The following is a 14,429-nucleotide window of genomic DNA, read 5'->3' as shown; positions in this document are numbered from 1 at the left end:
CTGAAGAAAGAAAGACATGAACATTTGGGATGACAAGGGGGTGAGCACATTATCTGTAATTTTTGTTTTAATTTTTCTTTAAAATAGCTGAGTACATTTTTTCAGGATTCTTTGATGAATAAAAAGATTAGCATTTATCTGAAATAAAAAGCTTCAGTATCATTTTTTATTTCAAATTTAAAATAATTAATATTTTTATTTAGCAAGGATGCTTTAAATTGATCATAAGTGATCATAAAGACTTTTGTAATAACTTTCTATTCATCAAAGTAACCTGAAAACTGTTTTCAAAATAATGAAGTTTTTTTGAGCATCAAATCAGAATATTAGAATGATACAGTAGGATCCTGTGACTGGAGTAATGATGCTAAAAATCCAGGTTTGAAATCACAGGAATAAATTACATTTTAAAATATATTCAAATAGAAAACAGTTATTTTAAATAGTAAATATATATATATATATATATATATATATATATATATAAAAATCTTACTGTTCAAAAACTTTTGACTGGTAGTGTAGATCCCCTCAGAATTGACACAGTAGTTTAAGTCATGATTTAACAAGTTTGGTGGAATGTAGGTGAATGTTGCTCTATTTCAGTGAGTGGTTAATTATAGCATTTTAAAATAGTAAGCGATTAAAGGATTGACCCATGATGCAGCAAGCGTAACACTTAAACGACAAGCAAATCCCACTACCAATCCAATAGAAACTGGATTATTTCACCTGTTGCTCAACGCATGAGCAGCCAGAATCATATTAACAGAAGACTTTGCCTTTTTGTTTTAATTACTTTTTTAAGGCTATCGTTACTTTTAACAACATCTGTGTTATCACCTTTCAAGTCAGGGGTCTCTCATTTTTTTCCAATTACATTCTTTTCACCTCGAGCTGAACTTTATGCAAACGAGCAGCGGCACGATGTAGCAACAACCAATGAGATCGCAGCTAGTGACCTTCCGCCTGATGCCATTGGATACCGCGGGAGCATAGGAACGCCTACTTGCATGCAACAAGAATAACAGACTAGCGGACCTCCATCGATTTAATCGATGTGTGGACGCTCCCACTTGAGAAATTCCTAATTTTTTGAAGAGAATCTGCACAAATGGAGCCTTCAGAGTTTATTATCTGCAGGCGAAGAGAAAAGCGGAGGAGTTTGAAGTTTGTTCAACTCGTGTCAGAAGATTTGCGAACTTGTGTCAGATAACCCCACGATTCGCCGTTTTATAAATTGTATCTTTCGTTTTTGCAACGAAATACAGTTCTTATTTCGTCTTATTCGATTTAGTTTAAATTATACTTCATTTGTAATTACTATTAAATGTGTTTATGATACGGCTCAGTCATGGCAGGTGTTAATATGGAGACCTTTTCTCGGCTGAGCGTAAATGACTGTTGGGTCGTTGGGCTTGAGCGCTTCGCTGTTGGTTCTGCTGGAGAAGAAGAGGAGTTTTTCGAGATTAGAACTGAATGGTCTGAAAAAAGCATAACATACCTGCGAAGGAGCTATCACGATCTTGTGAAACTTGTTAAGAATATGAGTATATCATTTCCAGACGACAGAGGACGTTTGTCTGAATCAGTGATGCTTAAGGGTATGACAATTATCATTTGTGACATTTGAAATAAGTGGTCATTCACTGACTAAAGACTTCATTGTTGTATGTGTGTATGTTTTATCAGCACTAAAGAGGATAAAAGAAGCAGAGGAAAACAATAACGTTCAAACCAGGTTGGGTGAAGTGGAAAAACTATTGAGAAATATTATCAAAATGCCACAAAAGGTGCTTCTTTAGACAATTCCCTATGCTAATATGCCCTATTGTTTGTACAATAATCATGCAAGAAATTTATTTTCCAGTTCTCTCACTCTGAGGTCGTTCTTACATTTTTCAAGACTTCTCCTCTTGACTACACTTTGAAAACCATGTATGAACCATCTCTCTACCAGAGTCCTGTCACCGTAGCTGGTGGGTGTTCATGAGTTCTCCTGTTTTATTGATCTTGAACTGATACTGTAGCTAATATATGATGCTTTTCGACAGATGTCAGAAGGGCCAATGGGTTTTGTTTGGCTAATACAGAAACTGTACTTTTTGATGAGTACCTACTAGCACAAGGACCAGAACCATCTTCAAAGTACAGGTAAATATCTGACAAATGAACATCCTGTCAAAGTGAAAATTAAGCCTATGGGTGAGACTTCCGGTTATCGCTAAATCTGCTATAGGGAAATAAATAATGAGAAGAATAACAACGTGCAGTAAACGGTAAAACTATTTGCACTACAAACCAGTGTGCTCATTATTAAGGTAATACATTAAAAATGGCAAAATCAAGCAGCAAAACAAGCTATTTTGTACAGCTAAAAAAAGCTTGACGTGGATGAGACTGGAAGCCAGACCCATCAAATTTACAAATGGCCATTCCCACTCTTATGGGAAGAAAAGGTGGATATCTTCTTCTGATATATTGCTCAAGCAATTTTGACATGTGTGGAAACAACATGTACGGAATCAAAATGTGTGTGTCTTATTTCATCATATCCAGCTCTGAGATTGAGTCCCAGATGTGGACCGGAACGAGAATTTCAAATGGGATCAGATGCATCAAGGAAACTGTGCATAAACCTGGCAAGGGCTTCATGACTGCTGGTACCCCTGAAAGTAAAGACACAGACTGTCAACCTAAAATATCACAGAATACTACCAGCAACATGACCTACCTCCACCTACAAGCCTGTGAGACAGACATCCTTGAATGACATAATGCACTTAACAATGTAATTACGTCTTTCTAGTCCACAGAAATATATATTTTTTAAAGGGAACCCTGGGTGTTAAGACTTATGGCTTAATATAATGTAAATGATGTATCTTACTGAAATATGTAGTAGAAAACTCATGAAAGATTTACGTTGTATACATATTTTGGACTATGGGGGGCGCCATTATTTCGATGACGTGAAATGGTTGCACTCTGTGAGGTACTGGCGCTACCTTTTGCTATTTTTACTGCAACATAACTCATAATACACAACTCTGAAAATAAAACACTGTGTGTTTACAATGACCACAGCTACTGAAAGTGGTTACAGCTGGTGATGGATAAAAGTGTAGGCCTAAACCAAATCAACCGTTTCTTGTCTCTGCTATTTATAAGCTCTCTGAGTAGCTGTGGTCTACTAAAAGCCTCAAAGACATCAGGGCTAAAGTGGAGAAACAAAGACATATTTGTCCACAGGGATCTTAGCATTCTTTTCTCCGCTTCTTATCACTAGGAAAGCAGTGACGACTTGAAAATTACAACCAAAATCTGCACAATGTGCCATCGTATCATCAGTATTTTATTTTCTGAGTTGTGTTGCAGTAAAAATAGCAACAGGTAGCGCCAGTTGCTCACGGACTGCAGCCATTTCACATTTTAAAATAATGGTGCCCTCCGAAGATTTTTTAAATAACATGAATCTTTCATGGGTTTTCTACTACATATTTTAGTAAGGGACATCATTTACATTATTTAAGCCAATGTATATACCTGGGGTTCCATTTAAAGTTTAGTTTATAAGAATATTTTTTTAATAAAGTAATACATTTCTAAAATCTTGATTAAATTTTCTGATTATTTTTTAATAATAATAAATAAAAAGTAATATTAATAAAAAAGTTAACCACCTCTGATTTATGTTTTTTGTTTTATATTTTTAGTTTTGCTTTAAACTAAGTGTTAATTTGCTAGCGAGTGATAGGGTGATATCTCGAGGTCAATTACTGTGATTGACCTCAACCAATTATGGAAATTTTTCTGTAAGGTTGTTTTACACTAAATGGCACATCAACAGCCTGGACCACAAAACCATGTTTAGGGTAAAAATCTAGGTTAAATTTTTTGAAATTGAGATTTATACATCATATGAAAGCTGAATAAATAAGCTTTCCATTGATGTATGGTTTGGCCTAGATACAACTATTTGAAAATCTGAAATCTAGGTTGCAAAAAAATCTGAATATTAAGAAAATTGTCCAAATGAAGTTTTTAGCAATGCATATTACTAATCAAATATTAAGTTATGATATATTTACGGTAGGAAATTTACAAAATATCTTCATGGAACATGATCTTTACTTAATATCCTAATGATAATGATAATTTTGACCTATAAAGTGTATTATTGGCTATTGCTACAAATATACCAGTGCTACTTAAGACTGGATTTGTGGTCCAGGGTCACATTTATAGTTGTTGAGTATTTAATATCAATGGCATTAATGATTTGTACTCTTCCTGTAAGTCCTCAAACTTGTCTATGGGAATATGCACCCATTCAGACATGTGTCAGTGAGGTCAGACACTGATGTAGGATGATGACGCCTAGCTTGCGGTCAGCGTTTCAGGTGTTCAGTGGGGTTCAGGTCTGGGCTTTTGTGTAGGCCTTTCAAGTTCATCCTCAGCAAATCATTAATTTATGGGCATTGCTTTGTGCACAAAGGGGGCATTGTCATGCTGTAGGAGAAAAAGGCCCTCTCCAAATTGTTGTCACAAATTTGGAAGCACACTATTCTAAAGAATGTCATTGTATGTCAGAGTTTTTTTTCCCCGAATTGAAGTGCCTTGCCAAATAGTTGCCTGTTAACTAGAAACATCATGTTCACATACTTTTTTGCCACTCGGTAAACTCAAGGTCAAAACTATATTCAGTTTTAATAATGACTGCTGAGATTCATCTTCTTTTTTTCTTTTACTAAAGTAGGCCAAGTCCTTATCGTGAACAAGATTGAAGGCTATAGACTGATCATTATTTAACTGGAACATGCAGGGAGAATCATTTCAGTCAACGTTCAGGTCAGTGAGCAGTTCCCATGATGAGGGATGTTAATCAGTCCTTATTGGAACATTCATTGTGCTCCACTTTCACAATGCATAAATTGATTTGGCTCCCTACATCCACTCAAACAATCGATACACATACATTATTTTGGGTCAAAAAGTGTTTTTTCCATCAACATCTGCCCTAATTTACTTCTCTAAATAACAAACAGTGGTAGCATCTTTGTGGTTAATGACACCTAAAATCGAAAAAGCTTTTCATGGTCAACATTTCCTCCTGGTGACCTCTTTACCTCTCACAGGGTTATTCAACTCGCTGCCAACATTTTAAATGAATCATTCAACTTGAAATAGGATCCTGTCCTATGTCAGTGCCATTTCTTATCAATATTATACATAATTTTAGCTCATAGTCTTAGGATAAAGTTTACCAACACTTTTGTTTATAAAATAAAGACTAAAGCAAAATTGTCCATAAATAGTTGAGTTCAAGTTTACATACACCTTGCAAAATGTAAATTATTTTACCATAATAAAAGGGATCATACAAAATGCATGTTATTTTTTATTTAGTACTGACCTGAATAAGATATTTCACACAAAAGACATTTACATATAGTCCACAGGAGAAAATAATAGTTGAATTTATATAAAAAATGCTCCATTCAAAAGTTTACATACTCTTGATTCTTGCTGTGTTGTTACCTGAATGATTGTTGTTTTGATTTGCTGTTTTTTTAGGTTTTAGTGATAGTTGTTTATGAGTCCCTTGTTTGCCTGCTGAAAAATCTTTCAGGTCCCATAAACTCTTCAGTTTTCCAGCATTTTTGTATATTGCTGAAAAACCAAAGAATTTGTGGGACATTAAGTTTTTTTTTCGGAAGAACAGTGGGCAGTTTAACTGTTTAGGACAAACAAGGGACTTGTGAAAAAAAAAAAAAAAAGCTGTGGATCATTCAGGTAACAACAGTATTAAAAATCAAGCATATGTAAACTTTTCTCTTGTGGACTATATGTAAAGGTCTGTGAGATATCTTATTCAGGTCAGTACTAAATAAAAAATAGCATGCATTTTGTATGATTCCTCTTATTTTGGTAAAATAATTAACATTTTGCAGATTCTGCGAGGTGTATGTAAACTTTTGACCTCAACTGTTGCAACAAGTTCAGTATGATTTTAACAAGATCAAAATATTAGTTTTTTTGTTTTTTACCGTAACCATAGGCCAAGGGACAATTTCTGTCCGTTACACCAGGCCAAGCCACAAACTACTTACTGATCAATAATAACTTGGTGGTGCATTGATTAGTATATAAAAAGCTAATGTAGGGAGCCACCATTCACAGACTGACACAGAGAGGAGAACAGCACTGTTTATTATTTAACACAACACGCTCTTTTCACTTCCCTTTATACAATAAATTTACGACATCAAACATGAACCATCACTCATGGAGAGGGCATCATTGTCCTCCTGGAGACATCAACTGCACTGCAAGCTTTAAGGAGTCACTGGGCAGCAGAAGTTACAAGTTGCTCCGTGTGCCTATCCATGGGCCGACCCACAGCCACCACCATGAGCCTCCACACCCGTTCCCCACCGTGGATGTTCCTGACCATGCCCACTACATCATCGGCTCTGTCATCCTAATAGTCGGCATCACCGGAGTGATTGGAAACGCGCTGGTGATCTACGTGTTCTGCCGGAGCCGTACTCTTCGCACCGCGGGGAACATGTTTGTGGTGAACCTGGCTGTTGCTGATTTCTTCATGTCCCTCACCCAGTCGCCCGTGTTCTTCGCAGCCAGCCTGCACAGGCGCTGGGTGTTCGGCGAGCGCCCTTGTGAGCTCTACGCCTTTTGCGGTGCTCTCTTTGGGATCTGTTCTATGATGACTTTGACCGCCATCGCTGCCGATCGCTGCCTCGCCATTACTCAGCCTCTCGCCCTCGTGGGCCAAGTTAGCCGACGCAAAGCAGGCGCGGTGTTGGCTGTCTTGTGGCTCTACTCCCTGGGCTGGAGCCTTCCACCATTCTTCGGCTGGAGTGCTTATGTTCCAGAGGGTCTTCAGACTTCCTGTTCTTGGGACTATATGACCTTCACTCCATCGGTGCGTGCGTACACCATTCTTCTCTTCATTTTTGTGTTCTTCATCCCACTAGGCATAATCGCCAGCTGCTACTTTGGAATCTTCCAAGCTATCCGAGCTGCGGGGAAGGAAATCCGTGAGCTGGATTGTGGGGAGACGCATAAGGTGTATGAACGCATGCAAAACGAATGGAAGATGGCGAAAGTCGCGCTCCTGGTCATTGTGCTTTTTGTAATATCATGGTCGCCTTACTCCGTGGTGGCCCTCACGGCCACGGCTGGGTTTTCCCATCTCCTGACTCCTTATATGAATTCAGTACCTGCAGTGATCGCCAAGGCCTCAGCCATTCATAATCCTATCATCTACGCCATTACGCATCCAAAGTATCGGACGGCTATTGCCCGTTACATTCCAGTACTCCGTCCCATCTTGCGTGTCAAAGAGAAGGATCTCCGTTCCTCCTTTAGTTCCGGCAGTGTCAGTTCCCGTCGTCCGACTCTCACCAGCCAATGCTCTCTGGGGGTCAGCATCGGCAATGCCGCGCGAGCTAACGGCCGCTGGGGGAAGACACGCTTGTCTTCTGCTTCAGATAGTGACTCTTGTTGGACTGAGAGTGAGGCTGATGGTTCCAGTGTCAATTCACTGACCTTTGGTCGACGCGTGTCCACGGAGATCTCTACAGATACTGTCATTCTCTCTCCAGGGTCAAGTACTAACAGCTCCAGCGGGCAGAAGCCGGAAAAAGTGCACAGAGTTTTAAGCGTACCAGTTCCGTCTATTACTTTTGAAACAGATGCCGCTGATGGTGAGTCTGTGTCTGATGGGAAAGCTTTGCTCCTCGGCGGGGAACCAAGGGAATGATGCAGCGCTTCAGAAAAACTTTGGTAGTAGTAACTTGAGTAGTTGCTTTTACCTATTATTTTATTATAAATATATAATCATATGTCCTTCACTCTGCACATGTTGTGAACAGCCCTGTTTTGTCAGTTTTGTGAACTTATGTTTATGTGGTATTCAGGTTATGTGTAAATTTACCAAATGCATTTATTTACTTATATGATTTCCTACTTTCTTTTTATTGAAACCTTAACTATTTAGTTTATTTCTGGTTTAATCTGAGGATATTCTATTTACTATAGTTGAGTAAATGTATCTAAATGATGTTTGGCATAATTTTTATTTAAATAAAATAGCATATACAACTATATTAATTAGTCCTGTTTATTTATAACAATCAGTGTATTTCTAATTGTTGTGAAGCGGCAATAAACAATTTTAGAAAAATAGGTGCTTTTCATGTTTTATACCTGGGGTCCAAAACGTAAACAGTTCTCAAACAGGTCTTAAAGGTTATTTATCAAACGTTTTAACCTCACATTTAAAGTAAATGTTTGGAAATTTTTTAGTACTGGAAATAGAGGGTTTTCACGATGGCCAAGTTGGTGGCACTGAATGTAAACAATGCCACTGAACGAACAAAACTCACATATTTTGCTGATTATTGCTGCTGAAAATGGTAAATCATTGTCACGTTTTGGGCTGGACTAATCGGTCGGACCTGGAAAAACATTAGGGCCCAGTTTCACAGACAGGGCTTAGACTAAGCCAGGATTAGGCCATAGATCAATTAGGACATTTAAGCAATTTTTATAAACATGCTTAGATAAAAACATTACTGGTGTGCATCTTAAAACAAAAAAAGGCACTGATATATTTTTAAGATCAGTCAGTGCAAGTTTATTTCAGTTGAAACAGCTCAGACTTACATTTTAGTCTGGGACTAGGCTTAAGCCCTGTCTGTGAAACCGGGGGTAGGAGGACTATAGACTGCCAAAAGTTATAACAAATCAAGGAGAGGAGTGCAAAAAACTGTCTGAGGAGCAAAAGGCATTTGTGGTTGGCCAAACTGAACCAGGATTTCCAGAGCAAGAATTTTTGTCAACATTTGTGTTTGTTCTTATAATTTCTGGTCAGGTAGGTGAAATAATAGGCTAATATCTTAATTTATATTGCTTGTATGTACCTTTACCACCTGTTAACTTTAGTTTGTCAAAATATTGCGCCCGTTCCTGCTTACTAAGTCCTTCTCGATACGATTTAGCAGCTTCCACACATATTCCCATGGTTTAGACAGCATAAATTAGCAGAACAATGTATACAGTAGTATGTTAACCATGGAAACTATGCTGTTGTTTACATCCGAGTATCTCCAATATGGCCGCTCATCCAGAAACCTGTCCAAATCGTGACGTAAGTGCAAACTCTCTTTACATTAATTGTTTCATATAGGCAACTTCGACCACAAATTGTTTAATTTCGCACTCTCGTTTTATTGTACATAGCCTTACAGTGGCTCTAAAAATATTTAGACACTTTAAGAATTTCATTTTGTCATTGTAAAACTGTGCAGTCTCAAAACTGATTAATCCTTTCTAAAAATAAAGTGCCTTTATTTTTAGGAACGCCTTTTGAGTTTTATCGTTAGGAACCTTTATTTTGGATTTGTCTCTTACTTGTGAATCGTGACCCGGATGTTGAATGAAACAATGGCACGCTGATGTTGCCTGCTTCACTCGTGCTGTTTTATCGTGCATTGCCCCCTGACTGTGACGGTTCTCTCAGCAGCACAAGAGCGGTGTAACGCGACACTCTTTTGAAGTGAATTATTAATGGCAGACAGACGACTGGGGAAATAACCGTCAATATGGGGGATGATGATATAGACTACAACATTGTTTTTCCAGAGGCACTGATCTCAGGTAAGTGGTGTTCTCATGCTGACAGCTGCTCAGCAGCTCTGGGTTGCCCGTTGCCTTGTTGCCTAATTCCTTGGTCATATGAATGGAAGCCTGCGAGCTGTGTTTAAACCAGTGTTTGAACCCTAATTTAGAGATGTGAAATAGGAATAGGACACTCATTTCACATACTGTAAGTGCGTATCATTGTATCTGTGTTGTTTGGACACACTATTCGTGTTTTGACAGAGAAACACTGGCGCGGATCCAAGCAGCCAGTCGTTATTCTGCTAGGCTGGGCGGGCAGCAGAGACAAACATCTCGCTAAATACAGTTCTATTTACAATGAACAGGTGAGACATTTTCCTATCCCTTGAAATGCCTTGACATACACATTTTGTTGTTTTCTTCAATTATGGTTGCTATTGGTCACGTGGAGTTTTAGAAAATAAACTCTTGTCGAAAATGAGCACTTGTCACTCTCTCACTAGTAGCCTACGATTCTACAAATATGTGAACCTGGCCTGGACCAGTCTTAGCACAGGTATATTTGTAGCAATAATACATTGTATGGGTCAAAATGATTGATTTTTCTTTTATAGCAAAAATCATAAGGATATTAAGTAAAGATAATGTTCCATGAAGATATTTTGTACATTTGCTATCATAGATATATCAAAACTTATTTTTTGATTAGTAATATATGCATTGCTAAGAACTTTATTTGGACAAGTTTAAAGGCGATTTTCTCAGTATTTAGATTTTTTTTGTACCCTCAGATTCCAGATTTTCAAAATGTTGTATCTCAGGTACATATTGTACTATCCTAACAAACAATACATCAATGGAAAGCTTATTCATTCAATTAAAAAAAAATATGACTGGTTTTGTGGCCCAGAGACCAGAGAAATTCTGTCATTTTTGTGTTTTAAATATTTTCAGAAAGTCGAGGCAATTCCATTATAGTATGCTTTTCACAATATTATGTATTGTGTTTTCTGTGCATTTAACATTTAATATTTCAAACATTAATATTTCACGTATACAACATACCAACAAAGAAAAAAATATTTTCACAATTACTTTGGAAATGATGCACAAAAATTATGTTTTTATATATTATTACATTTTATATATAAATGATTTAAAAATATATATGTTTCTTATGCTCATTAAGGCAGAATTTTTTTATTTGATCGAAAATTCTGAAAAATAAAAAAACACTGATATTGTCAAATATAATTTAAAGTTTTCTATATGAATATATTTTAAAATGTAATTTATTCCTGTCATCAAAGCTTTATTTACAGCATCATTACTCAGTGTTACATGATTTTTCAGAAATCATTCTAATCTGTTGGTTTATTATCAATGTTAAAAACAGTTGTGCTGCTCAATATTATTTTTGAAAACTGTAATACTTTTTTTCAGGATTCTTTAATAAATTAAAAGTGAAATTTAATACTTTTATGTACCAAGGATGTGTTAAGTTGATGAAAAGTGATAGCAAAGACTTAAATTGATAGAAAAGATTTCTATTAATAAATACCATTCTTTTCAACTTTTTATTCATCAAAGAATCCTAAAAATTATCACAGGTTCCAAAAAAATATTAAGCAGCACAGCTGTTTCAAAAATTAAGAATAAAAGTAATAAATCAGCATATTAGAATGATTTCTGACGGGTCATGTGAGCTTTGCATCACAGGAATAAATAAAATGTAAAAAATATCAAAATAGAAAACAATTATTTTAAATTGTAAAAAATGTCATTCTTTTTTTGTATTTCTGATCACATAAATGCAGCCTTGATAATAAGAGAATTCTGTAAAAAAACATAACATACATAATATTTTTTATGTTATTTAAAATAATGTCTCATGTTTCATTTCGAGCATTGTAACTTAATTAATTTGAGAAAACTTTATTAGAAGCAAAATTGTGGGATAGTCTGTACTTGTTTAAATATTTTTTTACACAATAAAAATTTTAATTTAATATTTAAATCTCAGATTATCATAGGTGTAATATTAATTTTAATAATATTTAGTAATATTAAAACTATAAAATGTTTTAATAATCATTCTAATTCTATAAGAATATGTCCACATCACAGCTATAATGACAATGACACAGAGGAACAAAATAATTGAAATCACTTTTAGAACATTTTTTTTCTGGACATAAAAGTCCTAATGTTTAAATGTGACCTTAATAAAAAAAAAAAAAAAAATATATATATATATATATATATATATATATATATATATGATTAAATATCTGAAATCTAATTATTTTCATAAAAGACATAAACTTGGACCCATAGTTACACCCATGTATAATGTATTTACAACAGCTTCTCTTTTCTTGGTAGGGATGTGTGACTCTACGCTACACGGCTCCTTTGAAGACAGTTTTTATTTCAGAATCACTGGGCTACAAGGAACTAAGAAGCACTGCGCACAAATTACTCGAACTTCTGTTTGACTACGAGGTGGAGAACAACCCAATTTTCTTCCATGTGTTCAGCAATGGGGGCTTCATGCTTTACCGCTACATTGTTGAGTTACTGCACAGTCACAAGCAGTTCAGCTCTTTGTGTGTGGCGGGCACAGTTGTGGACAGTGCCCCGGGCAGTCAAAACGTTATAGGCGCGCTCAGAGCACTTAAAACCACCTTAGGGCCCAAAGTCAATGTGCTACTGCAGTACTTCCTCCTGGCACTCTTTGCTGTGGCTGTTTTCCTTCTCAGGATTGTTTTATATCCTGTGACCAAGTACTTTCACAAGAACCACTATGATGCTATGATGGAGCATCCGGCGCCTTGGCCTCAGATGTACCTCTATTCCAGAGCAGACCGGGTGATCAGGTACAGGGATGTGGAGAAGATGGTTAAAGTGTTGCAGGAGAAAGGACTGACAGTTGAAAGTTTCGATTTCATCACCCCAGCCCACGTGAGTCTATACAGAGACTGTCCAGAAGACTATTCCAACAGGTGCAGGACGTTTCTGACCCGCTGCATGACTTCTTCAGATGAGACGGTCACAAAAAAACGCCTTCAACTACAGCACTGACTATACAGTTCTTGACCAGCTTGCTAATATACACACTGTAAATGTACTATCCTATTTGTGAAATAATAAAAGCACTGCTGTTTAATAAATTAAACTATTTGTTCTTAAGCCCTACATGAAATTTTAACAGGATTACATTTGTATCTCAGCCTCTAATGTATTTGTCTTATACTGTGAATTAAAATGTAATTTAGGGGGTTACTGATTGATTTGTTACAGTTATTGAGATTTTTAGACATTGTGAATGACTATGTTTGTGTATTTAGACATTGTAAATGAATAAATTAATGTATTTGACTAATGTGCCTTTCTTAAATAAAACTTGTGTTGACTAAACTTGATTAAAGTAAGCCTTTCCATAGGGAAGACCGTGCTACCGGTAAGCAGTGCCATACTTTTTTTCCTCAAGACAGGTCATAACATTCGTTACATAAACAAGTTGTTATGTAAAACTGTAGATTAGTCTAATTTGAATCTGAAAAGTAACCACTAGTTCTCAAGACAGTCTCTTATTAAAGTGTAAACAATAGACACCATCACAAAATTTGTAATGGTTTTGCTTATTATAATGGGAATTGTATTGTTTTTAATGGAAGCTGTAATGCACCCTGTGGGTTTCTACTGGTAATTGGTCACCTTCTTTTGATGGCTTGTTGAAACCACTAAATCCCTAATGGAATATGTCCCAAAACACACTACAGAAAACCATTTAATGGTTAAAATTTTAAAGGTTTGTAATGTTTATAATGGTATTTTTAGAGGAAAACATTAGAATTTCTGTGATGGTTTCTATTGTTACTGTTACTTTCAACAGGGCCCTTAAGAAAATTAACTGGTTTTACCACAAGTAAAACTAACAACACCAAAAAAAAAAAAAAAAAAAAAAAAAACCATGGTTACTACCTTTTTCTTTAACACGGAAGTAAGCCAGGTCATTAGCCGCTATAAGGAAATAAACTGAAGAATAACAACATGCAGTAAACGGTAAACTGTTTGTACAAACCAGTGTGGATAATAGAATAAAATTATATGGTAGGACGCATCAGATTTCAGTATCAAGCAGTAAAACAAGCTGTTTTGTACAGCTAAAAATAGCTGGGCGCAGATGAGACCGGAAGCCTGATCCATAAAATTTACAGGCCGCATCCACTCTTACAGGAAGAAAAAAAAAGATGGATAAACCATGTTATTTGTAGTAGAACTGTGGTATACAAAAGGTAATCGATACTCCAATAAATGGTTAATACATTTATACTACAATAAAACCATGGTTATTTTTGTACGGAAGAGGAATAGAATTTGGAAATTTTCACGTTTATGGTGGGTAACACGAAACTTTCCAAAGTGTAAATCAATTGAAGTGATTCCTTATTTCAGAATGCTTGAAACTCTGCACGATAAGGACACCTGCTGGTTAACGTATTGTAAATGCAGTGAGAACGCTGCAAACTGAAATTACGTGATTTTTGGTCAGTATATAAACGCTTCGCTACTGGTTAGGTAGTTTTAATGCTGGTTTAAGCTGGTCCTTAGCTGGTCATGTGCTGGTCAAGGACCAAAAGCAGCAAAAGGACCAGCTTAAACCAGCATCAAAACCTACCAACAGGGTTTCTGTTTATTCTCCGTTGCTGGTCTGCCATATCTAACCTGAGAGTATATGCTCTTGTGTAGATTAAAACAATATACTATTTATGAGC

General features: G+C 36.2%; 3 protein-coding genes across 3 annotated transcripts; all 3 read left to right on the top strand.

The window, feature by feature from the left end:
• The first annotated feature begins 841 nt into the window (after positions 1-841).
• On the top strand, positions 842-3,450 carry pxdc1a (PX domain containing 1a). The gene is made up of 5 exons (XM_073848848.1): positions 842-1,604; positions 1,693-1,793; positions 1,871-1,979; positions 2,055-2,154; positions 2,560-3,450. Exons 1-5 carry the CDS (start codon positions 1,355-1,357, stop codon positions 2,771-2,773), a joined length of 774 nt encoding a protein of 257 aa, XP_073704949.1. The 5' UTR covers positions 842-1,354; the 3' UTR covers positions 2,774-3,450.
• Positions 3,451-6,047: 2,597 nt separating this feature from the next.
• opn4.1 (opsin 4.1) lies at positions 6,048-8,196 on the top strand. Its single transcript, XM_073848846.1, has one exon. The coding sequence runs from the start codon at positions 6,275-6,277 to the stop codon at positions 7,784-7,786; it is 1,512 nt and encodes a 503-aa protein (XP_073704947.1). The 5' UTR covers positions 6,048-6,274; the 3' UTR covers positions 7,787-8,196.
• A 1,289-nt stretch (positions 8,197-9,485) lies between these two features.
• Positions 9,486-13,029, top strand: tmem53 (transmembrane protein 53). Its single transcript, XM_073848847.1, has 3 exons — positions 9,486-9,684; positions 9,910-10,013; positions 12,034-13,029. Exons 1-3 carry the CDS (start codon positions 9,630-9,632, stop codon positions 12,730-12,732), a joined length of 858 nt encoding a protein of 285 aa, XP_073704948.1. The 5' UTR covers positions 9,486-9,629; the 3' UTR covers positions 12,733-13,029.
• Positions 13,030-14,429: the final 1,400 nt, after the last annotated feature.

Source organism: Garra rufa, chromosome 10 (assembly GCF_049309525.1).
Source record: "Garra rufa chromosome 10, GarRuf1.0, whole genome shotgun sequence".
Taxonomy (NCBI): Eukaryota; Metazoa; Chordata; class Actinopteri; order Cypriniformes; family Cyprinidae; genus Garra; species Garra rufa.
Note: the sequence above shows the minus strand (reverse complement) of the source record. Positions and strands in the feature narration are given on the sequence as shown.

Coding starts and splice junctions, on each gene's coding strand:
- pxdc1a (XM_073848848.1), top strand. CDS start 1,355: ATGGCAGGTGTTAATATGGAGACCTTTTCTCGGCTGAGCGTAAATGAC. Junction 1,794..1,870: donor TTATCAAAATGCCACAAAAG/GTGCTTCTTTAG, acceptor TTTATTTTCCAG/TTCTCTCACTCTGAGGTCGT. Junction 1,980..2,054: donor GAGTCCTGTCACCGTAGCTG/GTGGGTGTTCAT, acceptor GCTTTTCGACAG/ATGTCAGAAGGGCCAATGGG.
- opn4.1 (XM_073848846.1), top strand. CDS start 6,275: ATGAACCATCACTCATGGAGAGGGCATCATTGTCCTCCTGGAGACATC.
- tmem53 (XM_073848847.1), top strand. CDS start 9,630: ATGGGGGATGATGATATAGACTACAACATTGTTTTTCCAGAGGCACTG. Junction 9,685..9,909: donor TCCAGAGGCACTGATCTCAG/GTAAGTGGTGTT, acceptor GTGTTTTGACAG/AGAAACACTGGCGCGGATCC. Junction 10,014..12,033: donor GTTCTATTTACAATGAACAG/GTGAGACATTTT, acceptor TTTTCTTGGTAG/GGATGTGTGACTCTACGCTA.